Source organism: Alexandromys fortis, unplaced genomic scaffold, assembly GCF_014885135.2.
Source record: "Alexandromys fortis isolate MF-2015 unplaced genomic scaffold, M_Fortis_MF-2015_v1.1 scaffold_12, whole genome shotgun sequence".
NCBI lineage: Eukaryota > Metazoa > Chordata > Mammalia > Rodentia > Cricetidae > Alexandromys > Alexandromys fortis.
This window is the reverse complement of record NW_026067937.1, coordinates 2,744,597-2,772,229: the sequence shown is the minus strand read 5'-3', so window position 1 is coordinate 2,772,229 and position 27,633 is coordinate 2,744,597. Positions and strand designations below refer to the sequence as shown.

The window sequence follows — 27,633 nt, the reverse complement described above, 5'->3', positions numbered from 1 at the left end:
CTTATATACGTTCATTTAATAAATAAATAAATAATTAATTAAAACTCTTAGAAAAAGAACTGTGCTGGGCGCACTACAAGGCACCAGAAGTATTAGTTGACGTGCCACCAAGATGCTTGCCATCAAATCCAAACACCTAAATTCAATCCTCTGCCCCTCAAATGGTCGAAGAGAAAACTGTTGAAAATCCAACCAGTTCTCCTCTGACCACACATGAAAGGAGCCATTACATACCCACTCAAATATATACATACACAAATACCAAGTAAGTAAATGTAAGAAAAAAAAATAAAATAACAGTTGAGTAATTTAATCCTTATGCTAATAAGATAGTAGGGAAATTTTTAGTTTCTTACGTTCTAAATTCAGTTAAAAAAGTTGTATTCATCTGTTTATTTTTTTCTAAGAAGGAAAATTATGCTACCATGTCTAATTGAATTATTTATCTTGAAAAAATAAAACCTCATAGGTATAGGTTTTATTTATCAGCTTGTATGGCTTTTCCACATTACCCATCTTGTAAGATTTATCTTAGCTCTGCTTCCGTGAGACTCTACTCTTTCCCCCGGATAAGCCTTTCCCTAAATTCTACATTTCCAAATTTGGGGCCATGGCATGTGAAAAGACTCAGTGTAGTACATAAAAACTGATAGCAAAAATCCTGTCAATCTGATAGGATGAAAACGTAGTAACCCATGCTCAGCATCCTTTAAATGTCCCCATTGTAGCACCTAGATACAGCCTCAGAGTCACAGACTGTTGGTCAACCCTTAGAACCTCAACATAACTAACTATTTTAGAAATGTTTGTCTAGATCTTTATATGTAATAAATATGTATAAATATAATAATGTAAATACATACCATATTATATAAATATAAGTATAAATAATATAATGTAGCTACTATATTATCCACCATATGTAATAACAAATGTAATATTTTGTCTGATACACGCTAGACATCATTTATTAAAGATGGCAAGAATTAATGTTTTGTAAATTTTTTTTAAGATTTTCATATTGTTCTTGCTTGTTATTATTTCTGCTGCCAAAAAAGCTAAGTCAAATTTACCTTGTCTAGTATAGTCATTATGAAACTTATTTCATGAAGTAAAATTTCATCCATTCTAGTATGTCTGCAATCTTTCTCAGCCATGTATATTTTTGTTAACTGAAAAGAAGTTTTAAATAAAACAAATCCCCAAATTATTCTTATATTTATTTTGAATGTGTCACAAAAAGACATATCCAAAGATCAGATGAATCACTTGGGTTTCTTTTGAGAATATATCTTGACAAACTATCTTTGTAAATATTTAGGCACCAGTTCTGTTCAGATTTCTTTTTACTCTGGTATCCTACTGTATTTCAAGAGAAAAGCCTACAAGCGGGCCAGACATTAGCACAGTCTTTAGTTTCTCACTGAGAAAATAGTTTTCTCAAACAGTCTTATATTTCTGGAGACATTAGAAAAACCAACTGAACTATTTTAGCTACATGGAAAGTTCTGATTCTCCCAACGCCAGCCTTATGACATTACTTCCTTTCTTGCAGATCTGGCATGGATTTTTCTTCACTGTGTAGTTGACTTACTCATTGATGCGTTCTCTTTGCTTTTTCATTTATTGATTCATGTGGTCATTTAACAACTGTTTCCAAGTGTCTATGTGCACTGCACATAGGCGTGGATGGTAGAGAAATGTAAGGCTTAGTTCCTCAGCTTTGGCCAGGGGTTACAACAAAGTACCTGAAACAACTTTAAAAAGTGAGAACAATGGGGATTCAGGATAGTTAAAAAGTAGTTTATTTGTCACATGTTTATTTTTCTTGAATCTCAGGGGTAGTACTACAGAGCTCACTTCTAGTGACGTTTAGCCTGGACTAGATAAATGATTATTAAAAATGTAGACAGCTTAAGGACAAACAGAACAGCGATAGTTTATCACGAGATTTATATAATTTCATTGAAATTATCCAAAGAAATATGATAGTTTTAATGATTTTATTCCTTTAAAAGAACCACAGGACAGCCCAGGTGTTATTGACCCCTGTTCCAGGAGTCTTTCTTACAGGAGGCTGCAGCACTAATTCTAACAAAGAATTGCTCTTTTAAAGGAAACACCGTTTGTCCCTATGCCTCCATCCAAGTTGTCCCTTGTTTCTCTCCTTTTCTTCCCTAAGTGCATTCTGAAAAGATATTTTTCAGGGTTTTATGATGAGCATCAGGAAGTGGATGTGGTCAGCATCCAATCGTTTTAATATAAGTGTTCAGGGTGTATACTTCTTTGTGGATAATAACTCAAAATGTAAGTTTAAATCCACATAACAAGAAGTACTTGAAGAGTGATGTCCTTTTGTTCCTGATCCATTTAAATTGACTTACACTTCTCTAGCTTTTTTTGTTTTAGCGGTCCAAAGGAAATAAAAATTTGCAGCCCACATACAAGCTGGTCATTGCTGGATAATTGTTGCATAAACAGGGACCCAGTAAGGTTGATTTCTTCTTACGTGGAAGATTTCAGTTTTAAATATTATTTCCCTCAGTTTCCCTTACGCAATAACATGTTACAAACTCCCACCAGCTTTGTAAAGAACGACACACATTAAATATCCTGAAAAATGTACCAGTAAAGCACAGCACACTGCTATGAGCAGCCTGTGTGCTCATATTTAGATTCCAACCCGTGTTCAAACTAGTTCAACTGTTTCGACTGACTCCAGTGTAAGGGCTGGGGGTGAGTGCACAGTGATGTTGGTCGAAATAGTCTTAAAATTCAAATTATTTACACGAGAGGAGTGTATTGCTGGAAACAAAAACCAATAGCTTAAAAAAAAACCATGGTTCTAGTCCATGTCATGGTTGGGTAGAAAAACAAAACAAAATATAAAAGTGGCCCTTCACCTCGTCTTTGGCACCTTTTAATGTCAGTGTCACTTGGTGTGATCTGTGCTGGGAAGGGAGGACACTGTCCTTGCCTCTCAGCACATCAGACGCCCAGGGACACTCTGGGCACGCCTTACAATAAAAGGACATCAGTAAGCCCATTTCCCCTTCATTTCTGGCCGAGCAGAAGAGATGTGTTACTTAAAATTCAAGTGTCAGGAAAGTCCATTGTAAAAGGGAAATATTTTCAAGCGAATTCCGTTTGATCTTTTTTTTTTAAAGGGGTGGTGGTGGTGGTGGTGGTGTTTCCAGCCTCTCTCCCTTCCTCTCCAGATCCTGGAAACCAATTAGTCTCAGCGCAGAGGCCACAGACCAGGCTGAAACGGCTCCTTTTTAATTTTAGGGGATATGATTTCAGCCAGGACGTCTAGCCAGTTGCCACCGAGTGTACTAAGCACACACGTTTCTCTCTCGTGCACAGACACCGGAGCTGCCTTCGGAGAATGCAGATTTTTTTTTTTTTGAGTCTGACTCCTAGAAAGGAATTAGATCTGGTCGCTTTCCAAATCCTTCAGCTCTGACAGTGGCATAACATCATAAGGCCACCTCATCTTTCAGACAACCTCGCCAACCAAGTTTACTAAAAAGCCGTCTGTCCCAGCATTTCAGAGGCTTTTCCCATCCTTACCCCGACCCCCTTTTTGCATATTCCTAGTGTTCCACCTCCATCCCCACCCCCATCCCCCGGTTTAAAAAGTAGTAGAGAAAAATTGGAGTAACTTCGATTTTAGACTGGTTTTTGAAGGCAGGTCTTTGGGAGAGGGAAAATGTGATTCAAAGGGTGGGGGGGGCAAAAAATGGAACCAATTAAAGCCTTTGCCTCATTTCATCTTCTTATTCAGAACCTGTCTTAATTCTTGAAGGTCAAAAAACCTTGTCTTTGGATTGGCCTTTCTTTCTCAGCAACAACATTGCAGAGCCAAGAGAGGGCTGTGTGTGTGTGTGTGTGTGTGTGTGTGTGTGTGTGTGTGAGAGAGAGAGAGAGAGAGAGAGAGAGAGAGAGAGAGAGAGAGAGTCTTTGAGAAGCTCGAGGAGAGGGGAGACTTGATATCCCGCCGGAAAGCCTCAGATCAGCGGAGGGGAGGGACCCTGAGGTCGTCCCCCTCGGTGTGATCCTTGTGCCCCAGACGCTCCTCCTGCCCCTGCAGCGAGTTCTGCGCCTTGGAGCTGTGCCAGGACCTCTGACAGAGCCTGGCAGGTTCACGAGTGGGGGGCGGGGGCTTGGTGTTCTCTTAGCAGAAGACGCCCATCTGGGGGGCTCCCCTATGTTCCTGGCGCTCCATGGTCCGCCCCCATCTCCCTGACCCCTATCATTTTAACGCTGATCACACATGGTGATGAACTTGCAGCTCAGCTTCCTGCCGCCTGCTTGACCCGGGAGCACCAGCAGCCTGCGGGCCTCGCCCTCCGCTCTCCCTCCTCTCCTGGAAACCCCGCGGCCTCAGGGCGCGGGTGGGGGGTTCGAGTGGGCCGGAACTACCGCAGGGGCGTGCAGAGCGCGGGGTCCCGGCGGGGAGCTCACAGAGAGCGGCGCTGGGGCGGCCCAGCTTCCTGGAGCTGTGCTCCTTTGACCCCAGTGGCAGTCCCTGTCACTGCACCGCTCGCGCTCCCTTCGCTCGCCGCGCCCTCGCTGCCTCTCCTCGCCCCCTCGCTCGCTCTCTCCCCAGATCGAGGCTGCTCCCGTCCTCTCCATCTCCCCCCGCAGCGACCCCGCGCCCCGCTCGCACCGCGCCCCCGCGCCACCCTCCAGGCTCTGGATCGGCGCGCCGGGGACCTCCGGGGTCGAAGGTTCTGGCCCGCCCGCGCCCCTCGCCCCTGCCACCCCCAGCGCTGCTCCCAGCCGGCTTGGGTGGCTCGGCGATGGCTCGCCCGCACACGGGGCGCTGAAGGCATCCCGGGGACCCGGAGCGCAGCCCGGGAAAGGTAATCCGCCCGGGGAAGGGAGGCGGAGGGCGGGGGAGGGGGGAGGAGGCGGCCGACGGCCGGTGCCGGGCGCGAGAGGAAGGGGAAAAAAAATGCACACACAAAGCGGAGCCCGGGTGAGAGGTGCCTTGTCAGAGGCGCGTGCGAGGGCGCGGGGGCTGCGGAGCGCGGCGGCCCCGCCGACCCTGAGGTTAGCCGAGTGAGCACTCGAGGACCCGGGGAGAGCAGATTTGCAACCCCCCCAAGCGGAGAACGAATTTCTTTCCTTAGCTGTCCTCCCTCCCACTCTCCATCTCGCTCCCTGTTTTCCCTTTCCCCTAGCCCTCGGCCACCGACCTCTCGGGGTCCCCACCTCCCTGCCCCCTCCTCCGCCCGGGTTTCTCCGGCCGGGGCGGGGGTGGTGTCCGCGAAAGCCCGCGGCCGAAGCCCCGCGGCGAGGATGGGGGTGGGGCCCGGGAGTCCGAGGTCTGTTTACTAGAAAGTCCCCGGGGTCGTGCACTGCCGCTGCCCCGGCCTAGGCCCGCGTGCATTGTGTCGGCCCGAGCCCCGTGCGCCAGGGCCGGCCCCGGGCCAGGTGCAGTGGCCGGACGGCTCGGCGCAGCTTTGTGCTCGGGGCGCCCGCGCGCGCAGCGCTCCCGCGCGGAGCTCTCAGCCGGCCCCCGCGCCCCGACCTCACTCTCCGGTGTCGGCGACCGCAGCCTGCAAAGCGAGGGAGCCTGGGAGGCGGGGTACGGTAGCGTGGAAAAGTAACCGTGGCCGCCCAATTTTTTTTTCTATCTAAACAGGAGTTGGGTTTTTCTTTCTTTTTAATTTTTTTTTCCCTATTTACATTTACATGTGGTAAGGTTGTCTTTTAAAAAAATCTTTAGAATTCCGGGCTGTTGCGGCCTAGGAGGTGAAGGGAGCATTTTCTTTTTAACCTAGATGTTCTAGAGGGCGTTGAAATCCCCCATCAAGAAACTAGCATGGAAAGATAATCAGTGGAGTTGATTTATAGCGTACCCCCCCCCCCAACACACCCGGAATTAGGAGCGAATGCGGGTCATGAAAAATGTGTAATTGATTTGTGATGGTACAGACACTAACAGGTCAGGGTGGGGAAAACAAACATAAGTTTAACTGGAAGGGAAAGACTTCCAAAGAGAGGGCAAAGCAGAGGCTTCCACACCCCTTCCAGCCTGATGGCCGGGTCCCTTCCCTTTCCAGCCTTTCTGGAGAAGGCGCCTGGCAGCTCCGGGACACAGAGCGAGGAGGCGGCTGTTGACGGTGCGGACCCGGGCTCCTGCCCCTGTCTGTATGCTGGGAGATGCCAGCGCGTTCTGGAGGCTTACTCCCCAGACCAGGGACCACGTTGCCCCACCAAGGATGGTGCGGCGTCCTCAGTCGGCTCCTGGCGGAGGGAGAGGAAGATGGGGGCAGATGCTTAGCCGACCCTAGGGCTGTGAGTCTAGGTCCGTAGTGCCGCCTGCGGCAGCCGTGACCGTGGCAGCCGGGTACTCAGCGCCTGAGGAATGAAGAGAGAGTTATGGTCAGGACCAGGCAGTGAGAGCTGACAGGGCAGGGCAGGGCATGTGTGGGTCTGTGTGTGTGTGTGTGTGCGCGCGCGCGTGTGCGTGTGTGTGTGTGTGTGCATCAGCTGTAGCCCCCACCCCATCTGCCCACCCTAGATTTAAAACAAACAAACCAATCCAAAGTAGAGAATTCTGCGCCCCCCCTCACCCCACCATATATAGACTCCACGCTTTGTCAGAGGCTCAGGAGAAAAGTCGTGCCCTCCCTCTCCGAAAGAATGTGCCAGCTGGGTGGCAGCAGTGCTGGAGACAAGTTCAGGTGTAAGTGTGATTGGAAGGGAGGGAGCCTAGTGGACAGAGGCACGTGGAACCTTGTCAGCATCTCCAGAAAAATAAACTAGTGGAGCCACCGCGGGGAAGGCGTGTGGGCATCGCTCCCGCATGTGGGAATGAGTAACTGGAAATGGGCAGAAAAGAGTAGGGGCGTGAGTTAAGAAGGTTCTGGATCTCCGAGGCAGAGGGAGGAGAGAATGAAATTTGGCGGGGGGTTGGACTGGGGGCGAGCTCCAAAGTCCCTCCACCCAGCTGTTTGGTGGGGCGGCTGTCTTTCTGATTAAAGTGAGCATCCTTATTTAAACAAGGAGAAAGAGAAATCCAGGGCTCATTTCTCCTCCGCTTGGCTTGGGCGGCGCTTGAGGAGAGAGGTCAGAAATTGTTGCTTTGAAAGTTTAGGTAAATCAGCCATCCGCTGCCTAGGAGGTGGAGACAGTTATTTGAACCTTCAGTTTTTAATCCCTTCCTTGCCAGCAGACTTTAAGAGGTTTTCCAAGTGGGTTCCTGGAAAAGAAAATTTCCAGTCTTTCAGTTTAAGGGACAGAAGTGACTGCTGTCTAGGAAATGCTCAGTGGCTCACGTGGGCTTTTTTTTTTTTTTTTTAAACTGAAACTCTAAGAGCAGCGTGAGTGCTTGGCAGTGACGGTCCTGTTAGGTTTTTCTTTAGGCATTTGGCATCTTGTGCTGGGTGCCTTTGTTTGTGGATAAAATGCACTGAAGTATAAAAATAACAGAAGAACTCTGCTCCCTTTAACTGTTGGGAGTGGAGGATGTGGTCGGGAGGGTTTTACAACCTGAAGTGAAGCAAGGCGATAAGGCTTCTTCGAAGGTTCTAAGATGGGATCCTTGCACAGTTAAGACTTTCCCCAAGATCTCATGTGGAGTGAAGTGGTTTTGTCCCCAAGAGCCACCCCCTCCACCCCCAATCCCACACACATCAGTCTTAGGATATGTTCATTGGGAGGTGTGTGTGGAATTGAACACAGCACTAAAAAGAAAAAGAAAAGGCAGCCTTTTCTTGACTGGTCTGTAGAGGTGCTGTAAGTTTTGAAGCTCTCTGCCTCAGTCTGACATTTCCTTCAAAAGACTCCAGATGAAAGAAGATAGACCCGGCAGGTGCACTGTTTCGATAAAACATTTGAAAGGGAACAAGGCAAAGATGAATTCAAATGAGATGCCAGCCACCCATTTAGCCCTTCAGAATTGCCGAGGTCTGAGCTTGCTGATGGAGAGATATTGTTTGCCTAGCTGGAGGCAGGGGTGCAAAGAGACATAGGTGTTTCCCAACAGAAAGTGAAAATCTGTAGGGTGACTTTAGGGCCGAGTGGACCGTTTAGAAGTGGGGGTCTGTCATGTAAGTTCTGCCTCTTGTTGGCTTCAAGTCGAGAGGGTTGCCATTCTAGCCACGTCAAGTCACTGTAAATATCCAGGACGTCTTCTATTTCCGGCCTACGCTCTCTTGGTTTAATTAGTAAGTTTTCTCTCCAACCATTTAGATTCTTTCTGGCAAGGGGCGCAGATAGTCTGAGGTCACAGTGGTCTAGACGTGCGTTTGGTTTCCTTTGCTGCCGAAACGTTCTGTACCTCACACAATAGACATTGATGGAAGGAAAATAAGAATTGCTAAGTAATTTTTATAGCACTCTCTAATTTATGCAAACACTGAGTTCTCGTATACTGGAAATGTGTATTTTCCCCCTCTGTGCTTTGATGGCTAACATTCTCTTTAATGACAGTCATTTCTGTAACAGGAAGATGCTTCCGTTTGTATTTACTTTTCAGCGCCACGCAATTATGCAGCCCCGCGCTTCAGCGGTGTCTGAGTACTTTTGTGTCTCAAAAGAGAATTACAGCACTTAGAACAGGACTGCAATTTGAAGCAGGTGTTGTGTTTTACTGTTATGCAAAATAACAGTAAAATATAATTGTGGAGGAAATTAAGGAAACAGCTGCAAACTTGGTAGGAAAACCGCTCCATTATGATTCATAAGCAGTTCTTTATAGATACCTTCCATGGGAGGCGCAGGGCGGGACTTGACTTAGCTAATCCTACAAGCCAGAGCGCCTGTCAACTGGTGCTTGTGGGAGCCATACCGCCTCTAAAGTCAGGAAGAAGGAAGATAACCCAAGGCGACGTTTTGTTAAAAAGGCCAGAACACCAGGCCTCCTTTCTCGGCTGTCGGAATGTTCTGGGAACGTAGGCCAGGTGGGTGTAACCTCGCTTGGTTTACTGATATGAAAAAAAAAAAGCCATCATTTGAGTAGAACACTGGAATTTCTTAGCCCAGCTAGCATATGGAGGACTACAGGAGCCCCCGGGTTGCAAAATAATAAAATAAATGGCCTATGGCAGGCCATCTGCCTTTTGTTCGATATTTTAAGGTGTTTCATGCCAAATTTCAATCTAATCTTATTATTCTAAATATTTTTATTTGAGATCGCAGCTACGATTTCTGGAGATTAATAGTGCACATGGCAAATGAATTCTGATCCGGAGTGTTTAGAAAAGAGTGCAGGTTAGCCAAGGGTTAGTCAAGGAGTGTGGGGTGCCTCCTACTTCCTCCAATTGATCATTGATGGAGACAGCTTCCATGCAAGGCCTTGCTTCCCTCCATCTTTGAACATCTGCCGTTCAAGCAGATATTTTCATTTCTGTACCCCATGCAGCAATTAATGCATTGACTTATGAAAAGAATCAGAACTGCTGAAAAATTTCTTATGGAAATGAGACCAGCTATTAAGAATGACATTGCACCAGTGAGGCCACAGATGTCATGGCTGCCCTCCCTAAATGCTCCTGTAGGGAAAGAAGAGGAAGGTCAGGGTCACAAAGTGACCGACCAGTTCTGTGCGCCTCTGACGTTCCCTTGAGTAACTTGAGAATTGAAAGACTGTGTGCCTTGGTTAGCCAGAGAGAAGGTAGTGTGTGTACCAGGCATGGTGTATTTAAGAAAGTGTCTTCAAGACAAACTTCCGTGTAACGTGTGCTTCAGGTGCACTCTGCAGCTCAGGTGTCTGTTAAGGAGCACAGAACCTTGAGTTTGCGTTTGTCATTGTGTCCTGTGGATCATCGAAGCATCAAGACTTCAAGTGATTGTATAACGTGATACCAATTTTGTAAGAACCAAATATTTCAATTAGCAGCGAAGACTTGGTGGCGTCTTCCAGCACAAACCATTTATAGCTAGACACCATGGCAACTGTGGATTTGGCCCTTCTGCAATTCACGTTAAGTGCCATAATTATAATTAGAGAGGAATTCTTGGTTTGAACTCCATTGAGACAATCCGCTAGCATCTAGTCGTGCCGGAATGGGTGTAGAGTCCACTCTGAGGGCCATACAGCCAACAGTCGACTACAGTTACACCCACAAGGAAACAGTCCCAATTCAGAGTTTTTTCCTGAGGCCATTTGATATCTAGATTCCAAACTTAATGTATTTTAGAACTGCCTTACTCCTTGTTCTTCTTTTTAAATATATATGTACACATACATGCATATAATGTTTTTTTTTCTTCTTCTAGAACGCACAGCAGTATTGATGAGTAGATCTTTGGATTCAGAGATTGGCTGAAACACACCATGCCTGCTTCCAGCTTCTGCTCCAGAGAGTTGTGAATTGCTCATGCCTATAGGGAGGAAGGATGGCACATGGGATTCCTGCTCAAGGCAAAGTTACCATAGCGGTGGATGAGTATAGCTCCAATCCTACCCAGGCCTTCACACACTACAACATCAACCAGAGCAGATTCCAGCCGCCACATGTGCATATGTAAGTATTTCTCACGAATGTTAACAAGAAAAAAATAGTAACAACCAAGAAAGGAGAAGCGAAGCGAAAGGAAACTATTCTCTCAGCATTTTGCTAGGGAGAGTGGAAGTCAGTGATTTCTGAAACAGATGGGTATCTGTGGTTTCCCGTGTAGCCCAGGAGAAGGCCTTTGCATCTGGGTAACTATTCAGATTTTTACAGCACGTTCAGCCACAAAAGCACCTTAGGTCTTCAGAACTTCTGAAGGATTCGGATAACTTGTTCACATGTTATGGATAAGAACTAAGAGGGTACGGTATTTTCCTAATGCCACACGGTGAATTTTTGAATTTTGGCGGTGTCTTCTTACCCTCAGTTCGGTTTGCTTTACCGTGTATTCCTTACTTCCTTCGTGAAATATTTCTTGACATTTTCTTCAATATTTTCTTGCACTTCACCCCACTAAGCCTTCCCATTCAGCTGGGGAAATATGCCTAATTGGCGCTAATGGTCCAGCTACTGCTAAATCCATTGTCTCTCCTGCTGCTAGTGAATCATGGGTTGCATTATATAAGACTTGAACAATATGGGGGGGGGGGGAAGGCTTAAGCAGAGTGGAACAGCTGGTCTCACGAATTGTATTTTCTTTCACTCCCTGATACTATGGAATACACATGAAGCTTTAAGCTATTTAAGGAGGAAGTACAGGAGAAACCCGGAGAGGCAAGGACGTCACAGCCCCTGGTCACACACCGGGTTTTCAGTGGAAGGGGCAGAAGGTCACCATCTCTCTTGTTTATTCAAGGCCTGGTGCCCATTCTTCACGAGACCCCTTCTGATGTCTAACACTGGCCCTTCATGGTGGGACTGAATCTCTTTGAATGCTATTGTGTAGTTGGGGGGGAGAGGAGGTTAGGATTTTGTTGACTGTTTTTACTCCTGGCAGAATTAAACCCAGGGCATGCCCAAGTCATAGACTCTTTCTTCCAGGGACTGTTTTATGTTTAAAAAAAAAAAATAAAAGTAACTCCTATGTCTTATCCACACACATGCGCTTCTCCAATTCAGAAGCATTAACTAAACAAAAGGTCTTTTTCTCGATTCCCTGGATAGTAGTGTAAATAGTGGGATGATGTTCTATAAGTTCTGGAAAGCTGCTTAAAGTACCTGTGAGGTTTGTGCATAGTAGGAAAACAAAAACAACAGGCTTAGAAAACAAAAGGAACAAACAAGCCTAAAAAGAAAAGAAAGAACATCAACATCTTTGCAGATGGTTGTGCTAAGCTGTTTCTAAGAGCTTCCCGTTGGCCTTCCTGTGAGGCTCTGCTTGTGATTAGGAAGGGCTGCTGACAGAGTACAAGACCGAGGTTTGTAGGTGAATAAGTCTTCTCTTTGTTAATATGATAGGTTTTCTGAACAATACATGTGTATTTGTTTCAAATACTCTTTTTATTGTTTCTGTTTCTTCCCTTTCTTTCAAACATGTCATGAGATTTGTGCGTGGCGTAGTCTAGGGTCCTTTTAGCTTGCTTTGGCAGACTGGTCTTTGTATTAACGGATCGCTATGGATCCTGTTTCCAGTGAGACTGCTCTGCCCAGATTCCGTGGGAAATGACTGCGAAGCTCAGCCATTGCTTGGCTCTGCAGATATCCTCCTATTTGCTCTTGCCCACAGGACTCCTCTGGTAAACTGAACGCTGAGGTAGTTTTTAAATCACATAAGCTTAGAACTGATCTTAGACCTAGCCGTGAAAACTTTGAAGGGTCAAATTGTGTGTGTGTGTGTGTGTGTGTGTCTTTTTCTTGGTGGGGAGAACGAAAAGAAAAACTCCCAACCAGGGCAACAAAAAAGAGGTTTGTAATGGCAACCTAATAGCTGTGCAGCATGTCACTGGACTCGAGCCTGGGAGTGCAGGCCTCCTCCCAGGTGGCTCCACTGTGGGTTTTCCCTTTCATTACCACTCAGCTTGGCTTCCTCTCACCTGAGAGCCCTTGCGCCCTTCTGTCTCAGTGCCTTTGAGTTAGCTGTTTCTCACAGCTGTGACATTTTTCTTCTCTCCTTATCATATGCTCTGAGCTGGTTTAGTTTCCTGCACCCACAGGAAGCCTCCTGTCCTCTGTCTTGTTACTGCTTTCCCAATCTAGATGGATTCTGTCTGCTCCACATGTCACCTCTAGGTTTTTCATTTCTTCCATTTCATAGGATCTCCATTATTTTCCTATCTTATCTACCTATCTATCTATCTATCTATCCAATCTACCTATCTTATCTATCTATCTATCTATCTATCTATCTATCTATCTATCTATCTATCTATCTACCATCTATTACTAACTTTTGCTATCTGTGTGTAACATCTATTATCCATTATTATTTTCCTACCATCTACCTATCTACCTATTATTTATTATATTTTATCTACTTATTTCAATTATGTAATTATTTATTTTATTTATAATCAATATCTATTCATAGATGTATATATTTATATCAATTTATTATTTTAATACTCTGATCAAAATATCACTTATTTTATCTATTTATTATATGTTAATAATATTTTCTATCTATATTATTTTTTCTGTCTATATTAACTCTTACTATTTTTCTATCAGTCATCTATTACCATCTGTTTTCTGTCTGTCTGTCTGTCTGTCTGTCTGTCTGTCTCTCTTCTGATCTATTGATTGGTTCAATACATTTGATTATGTGTTGATAGGAGAAACCGGGATCACTGTGGAAGCGTGAAGGTGTGCTTTGTTAGGAGTGTGACTCACCATGGCCTCAGCCTTCCCCAGTCATCTGTGGGGCTGCTGCTGCTCTGCAGGTTGATGGCCTAGCGTCATGACAGACCCTGGTAGGTTCTAGGAGCTTGGGTGTCTTCCTTGACTGCAATATATTCTCTTTTAGTTGCATTAAAAACATTACCCTTTGTCGAAATAGAAATTTAAAGTGACCCTAAAGTATTTATGAGATATTGAGCCTAAAATTTCCCTTGATTTGAAAGATTACAGCATGTCATGGCAGAGTTTTGCTGCGTTCCTGTAGATACTTTGTATTTCCTACTTGAAGCACACATTGATTTTGCTCTGGATTCCTGAAGTGTTCACTTTCTCTTCTTACTACCCTATAAACCTGTGAAGACCTGTGATAGATACTGGGGCTCTTTGTCTCCTTTCGCATGACCTAGTGGTAGCCGTGGGTATTGTCTCACCTTAATTTAGGAATTCTTCCTTTCACACTTAATGTGGTTAGTCTCAGCTTAGCTTTGTGACCAGCTCTTTTCCAGTTACCCCTCCTGATCAACTTCCCTTCCTCGGACATCAGTTTATTCATAGGTAAATAATTACACTGAATGACCGGTGTTGTCTTTAACGGTGACTAATTAAAGCAAAGCTTTGTTTGCAAGGTGCCACTCTGAGGGACAATAATTAGCAAGAGTCAGTTGCCATCATTTGAAGCCCACCTACCCTAGAGCTGGCGAGGTTTGGATTTAGTCCTTATCTATAAACTCCAAGATTGCTACCAGACTTTCTAAGAAGCATCTCTTTGAATTTGCTTCTGACGTAGGATTTTCTTTTCTTTCCTTTTTTAAAAAAGTAATCCTGTCTGACTTTAGAAAAGAAAATCAAAGCACAGCTGGAGTTAGTAGACCAACATTTAGCCTAGAATAGGAGGCCTTTCTTGCTCAGACTCTTGATTATCCTGACGGATGAGATGATTGAAAACCAACAATTAGCGGTCTTCATCTGTCCACAGCCCTTCATCTTTCTTGAACAGAATGTTGAAAAAGTTATTTAGTGTCTTTAATGATGATTAGAGAAGGCATTAAAAGAACCATTTTAGGTCTGGAAATGTCATAAAGACTTAGTTTTTAATGACGGGAGGCCTAATCAAATAAGTTGGTAGGGCATCCAGCTCCATCAGGGTTAGCACTGGAAATCCTACTTTAGGAGGGGCTTCGTGTTCCTTGCAAAACAGGATGGTTCGTCATACTACCGAGGTTAATTTTTCTTTTAAGGGTTGGCAATGGGAATGTGAACTCAATTCTTTCAGCGTCAGCAGGAGATTTTGTGCCTGTCAGGATTGTAGACAGGCAGGAAGGTCTCTTCACCTCCAGTTACACCAAGGGAGTAGCAGTTCCAATGAGTAGAAATCCTGTGTCAGGTAGCTGTTCAGTGAAGACTCCCAAGGCTTTCTTCTCTTGGGCTGGACCTGTCTTCTGTGCCCCTGTCAATGTCTCAAGTTCTCCTACTGGTATCATGGTTAAAACAGACATGTGCTAACTAGGATCATCACAGGCTACTTCAGCAGGTGCAGGAAAATGTGACAGCTAAGAATGAGTGGTTTGCTGGAAGAATTTAGCGTCTCGGTATTGTCATCTATGAAGTAGGCTTAATGTCCTAATGCTTGTTCACCCGAAATGAAACCCTTTCATTGCCCATGCCTGTGGTTCCCAGCACCCTTGGGATCAGACAGGACCAGAAGGCAGTGCTTGGTACACGGATGCGGTAGCAGCTGTCACTTTGTACTAGTGATAGCTACAGGGTTGGCACGTCTCTAAACTGCTTGGCCGTATAAAACATGGCAAGGCAGCTTGTTCTTGTTGCACTGTTGCCTTGGGTAGCATTCATTCATGTTGCCTGGCCATTGGTAATCAAAAAGTGATCTCTTGAGGTGTTTGATAATCATTTCATGACAGATTCATTCATACAGTTTTTGTAGATAGTTCACTTGATCTGAAGTTAATATTCCTTTCCTTTTAGAGAATGAGGTCGGAAGCATATAAATTTCAGGGTTATATTAGGTGTTCATAGTTCAGAAAAGAGGAGAGTGAGGTGTGGATGTGAAAGGCCCCTCGCAAGCAACTGTCTGAACACTTGGCTGCATGCAACTTGTGGCACTCTTTTGGGGGTGTGGGCCCTGTGGGATGTGGTACCTAGCTGAAGCAAGTCCATCACTGGAGGATGGTCCTTGAGATTCATAGCTCGGCCCAGCGTGTACTGCTCCCATTGACACGCCCTCCCCATCACAGTTGACTGAGTCTCACCAAACCATCAGTCAGAACCAGTCCTCCTCCTTCCAAGTGGCTTCTTGTTGAGTCTTTGGTTGTGAGAACAATAGAAGTAACTAATACAATTATTACATCCAAGTAATGTGTGCTTATGTATGTGTATATAAAAGGGTGGGAAGGACAAACACTAGTTTTACTGATGATCACTTAGTTAACTACATTGTGCCATTTAATACCTTTGTATTTTATATACTTCTATTTCATTGGAATTAATTTTATAAAACTGTGGTATCTTTATGCTAATTTTTCCAAAAGAATGATAATTTGTCTCTATATATTATGTCAAAGGCTTACTTCAGTGTACATCTTCTCCTTTCAATGGTTCTCAATTAGGTTCCTGGGCGACACTATCTTCTAGTTTATGATGCAGTCTAGGAGTAAGCCAGAGGGTATTCAGCTTGTTCCTGTGTTGGAGGATATCAGTCATACTGTCTTCCTCCTATACCTAGCAACAAAGGACTTTAAAGAATGTTTAGGCTATTTGCGGTATGTTTGTGTACATGTGTGGGTCTGTGTGTATATGTGTGTTTGTGTGTGTCTGTGCATGTGGGTGTATTATATGTGTGTCTGTGTGTGTTGGTGTGTGTATATGTGTGCATGTGTGTGTGTGTGTGTGTGTGTGTGTGTGTGGTGTGTGTGCATGTGTGTGTGACATCAGAGGACAACCTTCAGGACCTGGTGTTCCCTTTCCACCGTGTTGGGAGCGGGTCTCTACTGTCTCACTCTTCCAGGGAACCCTCCTTTCTGCTGAGCTTCTGTGTCTCCCTTATTGTGGGTTCCAGAGATTCGAGCTGCTGCTGTGGCTCTGTTGCTGGGCTTGTGTGCCAAGGCGGACGGTTTCCCAAGGTGAGAGCCATCTCACTTTTCCAGTGAGGAAAACATTTTAAGCAGTGTCTTAAGCCCATTTTGAGAAGGCGGCAGTAAGTGTAGTCTCAACAGCTTGTTGGCATGCACACAGGAAATGTTTCAGGGGACTTGAGTTCTGGTCCTGTTGGGGTCACGAATTAGCTCTGCAATCTTCAGGAAGCTAGGCCTCTTTGAACTCTGGGCTGCTCACTAGCTACCAGGTTGCAAGACCTTGAATATCTTCCTCCTTTTCTGGAATTTCTGCTTCTTACGCCTGTCCCTCCATTTTTGGTCTATTTGAAATTAAGAACACAAACCCCCATCGTTAGTGATACTCTGTGGGGAAAGACTATTACTGGGACATTATGGAGATGCTGTATGGGAAGAGAGTGAGTTGAACTCTCACGCAGGGGGGGTGGGGGACAGGGGCAGGGCGGGGAAGAAGTATCAATGAATGAAATAATGCCTAGGGTTCAGCAAAATCTCAAACAATGTAGATGTTTATTCTTTACTTCAGGGGTGGACTATGTTAACTGTTTGTGCAAAATGTAAACCTATACTCTCTCAGGAAGCCACATTCTCTTTCTTATTACGGATTTATCACCGGCCTGCACAATAGCATGACCATAGTTTACAAAAGTATTTTCAATCTGAAGTTTACCTTGGAGATTCTGAATGGACCTTTTAGTTTGCACTCGTGCAAAAACAGTGGCTTTCTCTTCTTTCCCTCTCTCGTTTTTGTTTTGTTTTTAAAGCATAAGTCCTTTCTCTGCACACACACCCCCAGGGTACCATATTGTGGTCTGTGACAATTGAACTTCATTTTGAGCTAACTTTCTCCCTCTTTTGCCGATCTCTTTATTTGCATTCAAGAGCTAGAGACGATCTAAATCTAAGATTGGGTATTTTGTCCCCAAGGACTTATTCTTAGAACCTCACTGTATGATTGTATAATTTGGTAGAAATGTTATGTTGTTCTTGGGCTACTGGGCTTATCACGGAGGGAAAATAATTTAACAACTAAAACAGACCATATCTGAAATTAGATCTGGATGTGTGTGTGTGTGTGTGTGTGAGAGAGAGAGAGAGAGAGAGAGAGAGAGAGAGAGAGAGAGAGAGCGCACGTGTGTGTGATTGTACACATACAAGTGTTCTTATGTGTGCTGGTGTGCATTCATGTGGTATGAGTGTTGTGGGAGCAGAAAGGAACCACGGTTGTGGTTATCATCATCAGGAACACTGTCTGCCTCCTTGACGTAGGCCTCTCATTAATCAGTCATTCGCCAATTCAGCTAAACTTGTTGGTCAGTGGGATCCTCTAGTCTCTGCTTCCCAGTGCTGGGATTGCAAGCATGCATCTCCTTGCCTGGTAGGTAGTTTTCCATGGGTTCCGGGGATCAAATCTAAGCCTCAATGCTCATAAGGCAAGCTCTTTACCACTGAGCCATCTCCCCAGCCGTGACTTTGTTAGTTGTCTTAGCTTTGTAAGAAAGGCTTGTCATATATCTCAGACTGACCCTATACTTCCCATCCTCCTGCCTCAGCCTCCAGAGTTCCAAAATGCTGAGTGATACAGTACTCAGACATATCTGGATTTTTATTCTGCATTTTTGGAGATAGAGAAAGATGATAAAGAAAGTGTGACCACAGTTAGTGGACTAACAGGTCCTTACTTCCTGAAGCTCTCAGGCCCCCTATTGGGGCTGTTTCTCTCTCCTGCTTTTCTTTGAACTTCTTTGTCTGAGATGCTCTCATTGAATAAGAGGATGAAGTTAGTATATATGAGACAGATTCAGCTTTCATTCTAAGAGTTTTAGAATTTATGAAGGTAAGATTTTAAGATGTAAAAGCAGGGCTAATATCACTCAACCTCCCATAGCTTGTTTAACACACCAAGGGCCTGAACTGCTTCCCGAAAGAGACAAAGCTTGCTCCGTTCTGGAAGGTCTCTGTGTGAGCTTGAATCCTCCTAAGGACTTCCTCAGCTCTCTCCCTGCCATACTGAGTGCCCCTTTTGGACTTTCATAACGTACCGGTATGGTTAGGCTCGGCCGTATCAGTATAGACACTTTGTTGACCCCCATGCCAGCCTGGCTCTCTCTGTTTTAATGTAAAAAGAAAACTTCAGGTACGCATCTGGGTGGCAGTACTAAGTAGAGAAAACGCTAGGATTTGTTGGCCCTTGTGATATTTGGGTTCACATACTTGCATTGTTTTGCTTTGGAGATTTTTTTTCCCCTTCAGTTTCTGTGGTTGACGACGAAGGACTGAAACACATACGCATATAAGAAAATGCATTTCTGCAGTGTTCTCAGTTTTTCCTTTTTTTTCTGGAACTTTGAACTATGTCCTGTCCTAATTTATGTTTAATGTTTGTCCCAAATTGGTGTTATATGGTTTAAAAAGGCAAACCAAGGCAAGATGGCTCAGAGGGTAAAGGTGTTGCCACCAAACCTGGTGACCTGAGCTTGATCCACAGCAGCACACATAGGGTGGGCGGAGAAAACTGATTCTGCAAGTTGTCCTCACACTCCCACAAGCCTGCTATGTCATGGAGGTACCCTACGCCACTCCCATTAAATAAATAAATAAAATGTAAGAAAAAATGCGATGGGAATGAAGATGCCAACTAGCAGGAACGTGGGCCAAGGAAGCATAGTTCTAGTGCTGTGCTTAGAGATCTCAGCAAGCTGGCATTATCCATGTTCCTGGGTTGGCTTCCCTAAAGGACAGCAGAGCTCTAGTTCCTAACATGGACCCTGCTCAAACCCATTTATTTCTTGTGCACACAGCCCATGAAATCTTCCAGTCCAAAGATTTGATAATTCTTGGATGAGGCAGATGCCTTTTTCCATCTTGCTGTGGGCTATTTTGGCCTTGACACTGGCTGGCTTGGAGAGTGGTTTACGCTGACTTGGTTTTTAGGAGTCAGTATCACAGTCCTGAGATTCAAACCTTTTACATGCTCTGCTCATAGTTTAAAATGGGTTCTGCAGCAAGACATAAAGCTGAAATCAAGAAAAATTAACTTCACTAGCTAAGCAGCCTGAACATGCTTTTCTAATTTCCTGAAAGATTTAGCCTTTGGCTGGACATAGGTGTTTTACCAACTCTGTGTAAGTCTTGAGTTTTGAAAAAAAAAAATCCCCATTCTGTTTCAGTTGCATTTGCTCTAACATTTAGAGATCACACGAAAGCATCGAACCTCACTGTGTGTGTATGTATATGAATGGGGCTGTAAGTGAATGTCTGCACTCACATGAAGGTTACAGGTCATCTCTGCAGTCTCTCCCTGTCCCTGGAGTTCACTGAGTGGCTAGACTGGCTGGTCACTGAACTCCAGGGACCTGCTTTCCTTCACACCACAGTGCTAGAGTTGCAGACATGTTTTACTGTGCCCCGCTTTTACTTGGGAACTGTGGCTCAGAATTCAGATCCACACACTTGAGAGGCAGCAAGCACTTTACTGAGCCATCTACCCACCGTGCATTTTATTTTACAATTGCAAAAATCCCCACTGCTTTTACCACCACGTGTTTAACATATTCTATTTTAAAAACTGACTCCGTGTTTGTGTATTGGTCATGCTTGGATCAACGTTATATATGATGTTTAAATATTTGTGTTTCTTCAAGATTTATATAGTGAAATTTTAGCCTCCAAATCATAACATTAGGGGGTGGAGCCCATGGGCGGTGATGATCCCTGAGGATAGAGTTCCTAAAATTGGGATCTAAGAGAGACCCTTGTTCTTCCATCATGTGAGGTTATAATAGAAAGGTGGTCATCTCTGAATCAGGAAATGGACCTTCATCAGACATGCAGTCAGCCTTGCCCTTGAACTTCCTGGAGAACACAGCAGATGTATTCAAAGATCAGAGCTCTTCCTGGCTTCTGCGATGCCCTGGCCTTGGCTTCCACGTTGGGAAAGGATCAGCACCGTGAACTTTGGTCAGCAAGGAGATGAGACAAACCACACTGGTGCTGTGGCTTTTTTGAGTTCACAGCATGATCAACATACCTGGAAGTCCACAAATGGCCAGGACAGAAGTTTTTTGGTGTGTTGACCTATTTTGATCTCTGCGATGGAATGACTTTTTTTTTTTAAAGGCCATTTTAAGTGATTCAAAACTTCATGTTTGGATTTCTTATTTTCTTTTTGAGTCCATTTGACATGTGGTGACTTAACAAACTGGCTTTTGAGAAATATAGGAAGACTTGAAGCTGTGGTGTCCCAAGTTCACCATCTGTTTTATCCAGGAGATGTAGCATATGTCGGGACCCCGGCTCCGATTTCTGCAGGCTAACTGGTTTTCATGTTGTACTTAACCTTACATTTTAGGCCTGGCTGGTAGCACTGAACCCCATTTTGAGCTAGAAAAGAGAAGAACGGGGGGGGGGGAGTGAATGAATGTTTGGTGAGACTGTCCCTAAAGAATGTTAATGTCTAATTTTTTCTGTGCTGCAAGTCTGTCTTCCCATGTGAGAACTCCAACAGTGCGTCCTGAGAACCAGAAGGGAAACAATATCCCCTGGAGATGGACTGCTCCACCCCCCCCCCCCCCCCCCCCCGCCCATGATGATTGGTAGGGGATGGCTCCTCTCCCCATCTCTACCCCACCAGGATGTTAATGGCCGTGGCACGCTTCACTGTTTATCTTGGAATTTGATACCATCATCTTGGCAACCAAACTGGGACCTTTATTGCTTGAATTGTTTGTCATTTGCTGTTAATTATCTGTTTCCATAAATTCTTCACTTTGAGAAAAAAGAGAATGTTTTGAAATATTTCCTCCGACATATAAGCAGGGCTTCGTTTTCCGTGGACAAAAGAGAAAGAACCGAGCTCTTTGGTAACTCAGAGCAATCAAGTGCCCTGGTTTTCCCCCTGCAGGCTCATGTAGATCCTGCTAATTCAACCAGGATTTGTGCTGAAAGAGTCTCTGCAAATTCTGTATTAGTGAGAGGAACCCTGTTTTCTAACAGGGGAGCAGGGCTGGGGGTGGGGGGAGAACAATTTAACTTTACATAAGGGCTTTGCTTTGGTTCCAAGCTTTTTATACCAGAACTCTGTTTTGTGTGTGCTGGGGTCGCCTGCTTTCAGCTGTTCCCCGCTTCTGAAGGTTGAAGCTGAACAGCTCAGGGCGAGAGAGGCTTCTGCTTACCTGCCTTTACGAGGTGTTTATTTTGTCAAGTGTGGAATGAAAATGAGTTTTCTGGCCATTAGTGCACATTAGTTGTGAGCCCGTGCTGCACAGGGAGGGCTCGCCACATTATAAACACACGGTGCGGTTTCCTGAGGTGCTGGACCCCAGACTGCAGGAGCCATGCTGGACTCCTTATCTTAATAAAGGGCTACTAAGTGGTGGGGGTGTGGGAAAGTGAGCTTGGGTGCTTTTGTTTTAAAGTGGTAAGCTTTAGAATGGTGTGGTTGTTTCACAGCAGAAATAAGGGCACAATTAATAGTATTTGTACAAATGAAAACATTCGAGTTATTAGGTCAAAGTATAGCCAGACTGTAGCCTACCCCTCCCTCTTTCCCTTTGCGTGAGTTTATCATGTTCTCTGCTACTGAAGGCTCATCTTCATAGAAAAAGTCTGTTTATGAATGGTTAAGAGTTGGGGGAGGCCTGGAGAGAGGGAGTGTGTGAGGGAGTGTGTGTGTGTGTGTGTTGATGGGCACATGGTACGGTGTGTTGTGTAGGTCAGAGAACAACCTGTGGCAGTCAGTTCTCTCCTTCTACCATGTAGATCCTGGGGGCTTAAACTCTGGTTCTTAGCCTTGATAGTAAGCGTCTTCACTAACTGAGCCACCTAAAGCACGCCTGTGAGCATCTTAGTGTGCCCCCCAAAATAACTAGTTACAGGAACAACTAAATTAGTAAGGATACTTGTGACCGAGCCTGGGACCAGAGTTTGACCTTACAGCACCTGTGTGTCTATATTCACACGTGCCCCCATACCCACAAGTGAATGTAATTAATTTATTTTCAAGTATTGCTGAAAATACATGTGTGGTGTGGTGGCATGTTCCTGTAAGTCCAGCTCTCAGGAGGAAAAGGCTGATGGATCTCTGCATTTAAGGCCAGCTAAGGCAATGGAGTAAGACCCTGTATTTAAAAGAAACCTAGTATTGGGACATAGAGACGAATGAATAGGTCAATGAAAGACCTTATCTCAAGGCAATGAGGTGGCCAGCACTTGTGTGCACATGGCCGCTAATCCCTTTCCCTAGTCATGGTCATGTAACACACACATTATATAAAGCAATGCATATATATATATATATATATATATATATATATATGCATATCTTTTAGAATTCAGTAAAGAAGCATAAACTAGGTAATGCTGAGTTTCTATTAGATGATGCATCGTTATTAGTAGTATGTAGTGTTGTGCATGTAAAATGTATGCGGTTGCTGTTTTTAATAATGTTACCATGATTGCTTCTGTAGCATCAGCATTCACGCCTCAGGAGCCTCCGTAGCAGTGGCACACACATCACCATGGCTTTCCTCATGCTCTTACGTTAGGTGTGTTGGGACATTTTTAGGGTTGTATCTTCTTCTAAGAGATCCTAAACCAGGATAGCGGGAGTGAGTCTTGGTGACTTTACCGACAGACGTGGACACAGTAAACACCTTGTACCACTAGCCGTGTGTGTGTGTGTGTGTGTGTGTGTGTAGCAGGATGTAACTCTGACTGTGCCTGTCACTGGATTTGTGGAACTGCTTGGGTAAGGAGGTTCTTCCCAAAGTCTTAAGCAGTCATGATCAAGGTCTTGACCCTGGTGTCAGGCAGGGTCTAAGCATTTTGCTTTCATTATCCTCTTACTTTCTCTAACTGAATTTTTGAAAGTATCACATATGAAAAACTTTAGGATTGAATAAGCATTCAACAATAATGATTTAGCAACTGTTTATTAGAATAAAAGATTGGAGGCTAGTGGGAATTGGGGAACAAACACCTTCTGATTGCTCTGGGGGAGGCTGGGAAAAGGATTTAACACTTCAGATTTTTTAGAAGCCATTAAAAGTCTGACGGGATCAGATGACTTGGCTGCACATCTGAAACATGAGACTGTTGCCCTAAACCGTGCAATTGAGTTAAGCTCAGAATCCAAGGCCTCCCTGTAAGCCTGGCCTCTGGGTGAGCCACATTCTTGATCACAAAATTATTTCCTTTGAGAAGAGCAAGACCACAGAGAGGTTTTCATGGCCAATTTAGTCTGTATGTTGGTGCCAGGCAGACATTTGGCAACAGTTAGTGCCAGCTTTGGTGAGATGTCCACCGACATTTCCCAAGGTCTTCAAAGCTGTCTGGATTCAGTGCTGACATTGAAGGAAAGCTGCATTTGAATTCCAGCCCTCTAGACACTCTTCCCTCATTTCTGTTTCCTTAAGTGATGAGGTAGCGTGGATGCAGGAGGTTGGCAAGCTGGTCCTCTGCCCTCAACTGCAAGGCTCTGAGTGAGCCTGGGCGGCCGCTACCACTTTCTCCTTTTGCCACCTTTTATGTATATATGTATGTATGCATGTGTGTATTTTCCCTGGAGAGGGAGTGTTTTCTCATGTAGTCCAGGCTGGTCTTGCACCAGCTATGTAGCCAAGGATGACCTTGAACTCCTGATCCTCTTACCTTTTCTTCTCAGACACTTGGAGCAAATGTTGAGCTCCCATACTGTAACATGAAGGGCCTGCTTGTTGGGGTTTCTGTCCCACCTGGTACCGCACAGCCAGCAAGCCCCAAAGAAAATCACACAGAGATCTCCATAAGTTATAAAACTGATTGGCCCATTAGCTCAGGCTACTTATTAGCTCTTATAGCTTATGTTAGCCCATTATTTTTATCTATGTTAGCCACACAGCTCAGTACCTTCACAACTGGGCAGATTACATCTTGCTTCTCTGTGGTCTGGGCAGGCATGTGGAGGGAGCATCCTGCTTCCCAGAATACTCCTGTTCTCATCACCCCGCCTCTACTTCCTGTCTGGTTGACCCACCTATACTTCCTGCCTGGCCAATTAGCGTTTATTTAAAACATGATTGACAGTATACAGACAATTCTTCCACACCACTATATCTTGTTTGTGTGGCATTGAGGATCAAACCCAAGGCTTCGTGCATACCAAGGAAGAGGTCTACCAACTGAACTGCATGGCCCGCCCCTCCTGTCACTTTTTAGGGAAACCTGCTGCTCCTCCTAACTGGTGCTGACAAGCGACAAGCAGGGCTTTCCCTTGGTTACACATATCAAAAGTATATTTTCTTTTTAAAGATTTATTTTTATCTAGTGTGTGTGTTTAAATGATGTACAAGAGGACATCGGATCCTTTGCAGCAGCTGAAGTTATACAAAGTCATGAGCTGCCTGACGTGGGTGCTGGGATCCAAGCTTGAATTCTCAGGCAGAGAAGGAAACATGCCTTCTCTAACCACTGAACCAACTTTGGAGTCCCCAAAGCATATCCCTAGTTGTGAACTGCCTGCCCCCACTAGACTGTAATCTCTGAGGATAGCAGCTCTATTGATTTTTTAAGTTTTTTTTTTTTTTTTTTTTTTTTTGTCATTTGTATCCCATTTCATGATCTCAATCAGTCTAGACAATCTACGGATTCCTGTCCAATGGAGTTGGGCTTTCAGGGACTCGAAGAACTAGTATATGCTTCTCCAAGAAGTCCGTGTCACCTTGTAATGTCTTCTTCACTTGGAAACCATGTACTTGTACTTGATAGTGTACTTGCCTATAAAAGATAGCAGGTAATTCTCTCATGTGGTTTTTTAAGGTGGACCTGAAAGATACTCAGTATTTATAGAGTTCCTACACTAATGCTATAATCTTTCCTGCCTTCAGTTGACTCTAATTTTTATTGTAGTAAATTTGCTTCTAACAAGAAAAGAATATTGAAGATTCACTTTCAACTAGACCAGTGGTTCTCAACCTTCCTAATGCTGCAGCACTTTAATACAGTTCCTTATGTTGTGGTGACCCCAACCATAAAATTATTTTTGTTGTTACTTCATAACTGTGATTTTACTACTATTATGAATCATAATATAAATATCTGATATGCAACCCTGAAGAGGTGGTGACCCACAGGTTGAGAACTGCTGAACGAGACCCTAAAGTTGATTTGAGTTCCCATGTTGTTTTGTAACTTTAAAGGGGAAGCCTTAGAAAGCATATTGTTTTAACTCAGTTATTCCTCATGTATTGATCCTGTTGGAAGTCAGTGACTGTGGACTGAAGGTTAGCCGTATGAGATGAACTTAGATCTGTCTATTCCAGCCCGCTTCCTAGGAGTCTGACGAACAACTCTCTACTCTGTGGAGTATATGTGAAGCCTGAGCAAGAAGATGACTTATTTGTGAGAACAGGAGTCATGCATTTTGTTTAAGGCAAACCACTTTTATTCTGTATTTCTGTGCTTTCAGCAGCTCTGCTGTATTTTTTTGAAATAGTACACTCATTCTTTTGTCTCACAATTTTTTTAGTAAGTTAGTAAACAAATTAATGGGTTTCAGCATGACATTTTCATACATATAATATGCCATTATACTTTGTTCTTATACATGACCCCTACACCCTTCTCCCTACCTTATTGGTTTCTTTCTGCCTATAAAACTCTCATAGGTAGGTGTGGTGTGCGCATATTTAATCCCAGGACTCAGGAGGTGGAGGCAGGTCTAGGCGGAGACTGGTCTCTGGGAGTTCAAGGCCAGCCTGGCCATCTACAAAGAGAAAAACAAAACAAACAACAGCAAAAGCTCTTGTAGAGCCACTGTTTGGACAGAGTCTGTGATTTGGGTTGGATACAGATAAAACTCTAATTACAACTTTCTTTGGTGTTCTAGCAACTGGAAAGCCTTTCAGAGATGGACTTTAAGGAAAGCCAAGTAAAAGCCAGTATGACTGTGGTAGACACCTAAGTAGGAGCCGCTAAACTCTAGACTCCTATAATACCAGATGGTCAGAAGAAAAGTCCCTAGGGGGAGCAAAAATAGAAAACCCTGCTCTACAGGTTTAAGGAGTTTTACCTGGGGTAGAGGCAGCCGAGGAGGAGAGGATAAGAAAGCGATGTTGCATGGCAAACCCTTGTGGGTAGGAAGTTTTTAGTTTAGGCAATGGACTCCAGCTTTTCCTGTGGCTGTGGCTGCCCGGATGGGTTACACAATTAGCCTTTGTGGAGATGCCCTTTGGTTGAGGCCTAATTGAGTCTCTGGACTTACAAGCAGGGTTAGAGTGGGTGCAGCTTTCCGCCCTGCAGGTAGGAGCCCTTTGATAGACCCTGCCTCTTTGAAAAGCGCCTATAGCAACCGGCAGTGGCATTATTTGGGCAAAGCAGGCTTTAGTAATTGAGGAGTCAGTCCGCTTTAGTATATGACAATCTCTAAGACCGAGAAGACACCAAAATCCACACGTGCAATTTAAATGAGCCCGTATTGTGCATTATAAATATGCACCGGATGCCAAGGAGAAAACACCGGAACACTCTCGCAGGATGCTGTTAGGGCCAAGCGGAATCTCATTAGGGACAGCTTCAAAGATCAGTTCGTCGTGTCCATAAAAACAAGTGTAAATTATCTGGTGCGTGCCTGCTGTTAGTGGCTGCGCTGCTGCATTATGCATGACTCGAGATTGCACAGAGGAGGGGCTGCGTGCGGCGCCACGATATATGATTTCTCCACCTTTTTTTTTTTTTTTTGGTGCTGAGTCTACATTTTGGAAATTTATTGGTGTGTTTCAGTTAATGGAGGATGCCATATATAACTGGTGCCTGCATTTTTGATGAATTGGAGTCAGTTCAGAGAGGCATGATAAGGTCTGAATTGTTTATATGAACCGCCAATCTACTCGGATTTATGTTTCTTGTTTGCTCACATGTGGAATTGGGTGAGGACAGAGGAAGGTGGTCCTTGTACACAGAATTCGGGGAATTGGTTTCAGGCATGCTCTCTCTCTCTCCATCTCGGTCTCTCTCTGTCTTTTTTGAAGTGTGAGTATTCAGGGATTTAAGAAAATGTAGTTAAGTTTGACATAAAAGGCATAATAAATAGTTTGAGGCCTAGAAATATGTCCTCAGCTCTACTGCTTGAGGAGCTAGACAGTTGATAGACTAGTGTCTGGAGCACGGACTGTAGCAAGTGTGTCGTGTTCTGTCAGAGCAAGTGTGTGCTGCAGGTCTAGAATATGGGAGCATGCAGCACCGGGAGAAAATCCCCACATAAAAGAAACTGTAAAATGTGT

The 27,633-nt window shown here is 44.5% G+C and overlaps 1 protein-coding gene across 3 annotated transcripts in view; it reads left to right on the top strand.

Annotated features, from left to right (window-relative positions):
• The first annotated feature begins 4,310 nt into the window (after positions 1-4,310).
• The window catches only part of Mpped2 (metallophosphoesterase domain containing 2), a 177,435-nt gene continuing 154,112 nt past the window's right edge, over positions 4,311-27,633 (top strand). Inside the window, exons 1-2 of one of the 3 annotated variants that reach the window (XM_050147023.1) lie at positions 4,311-4,868; positions 10,237-10,484. In XM_050147023.1, the coding sequence (XP_050002980.1) occupies positions 10,357-10,484 (128 nt within the window). In that variant the 5' untranslated portion in view covers positions 4,311-4,868; positions 10,237-10,356. Of the gene's footprint in view, positions 4,869-6,600; positions 6,701-10,236; positions 10,485-27,633 lie in introns of those variants that run through there. The other 2 variants (XM_050147024.1, XM_050147025.1) reach the window with 2 other exon arrangements.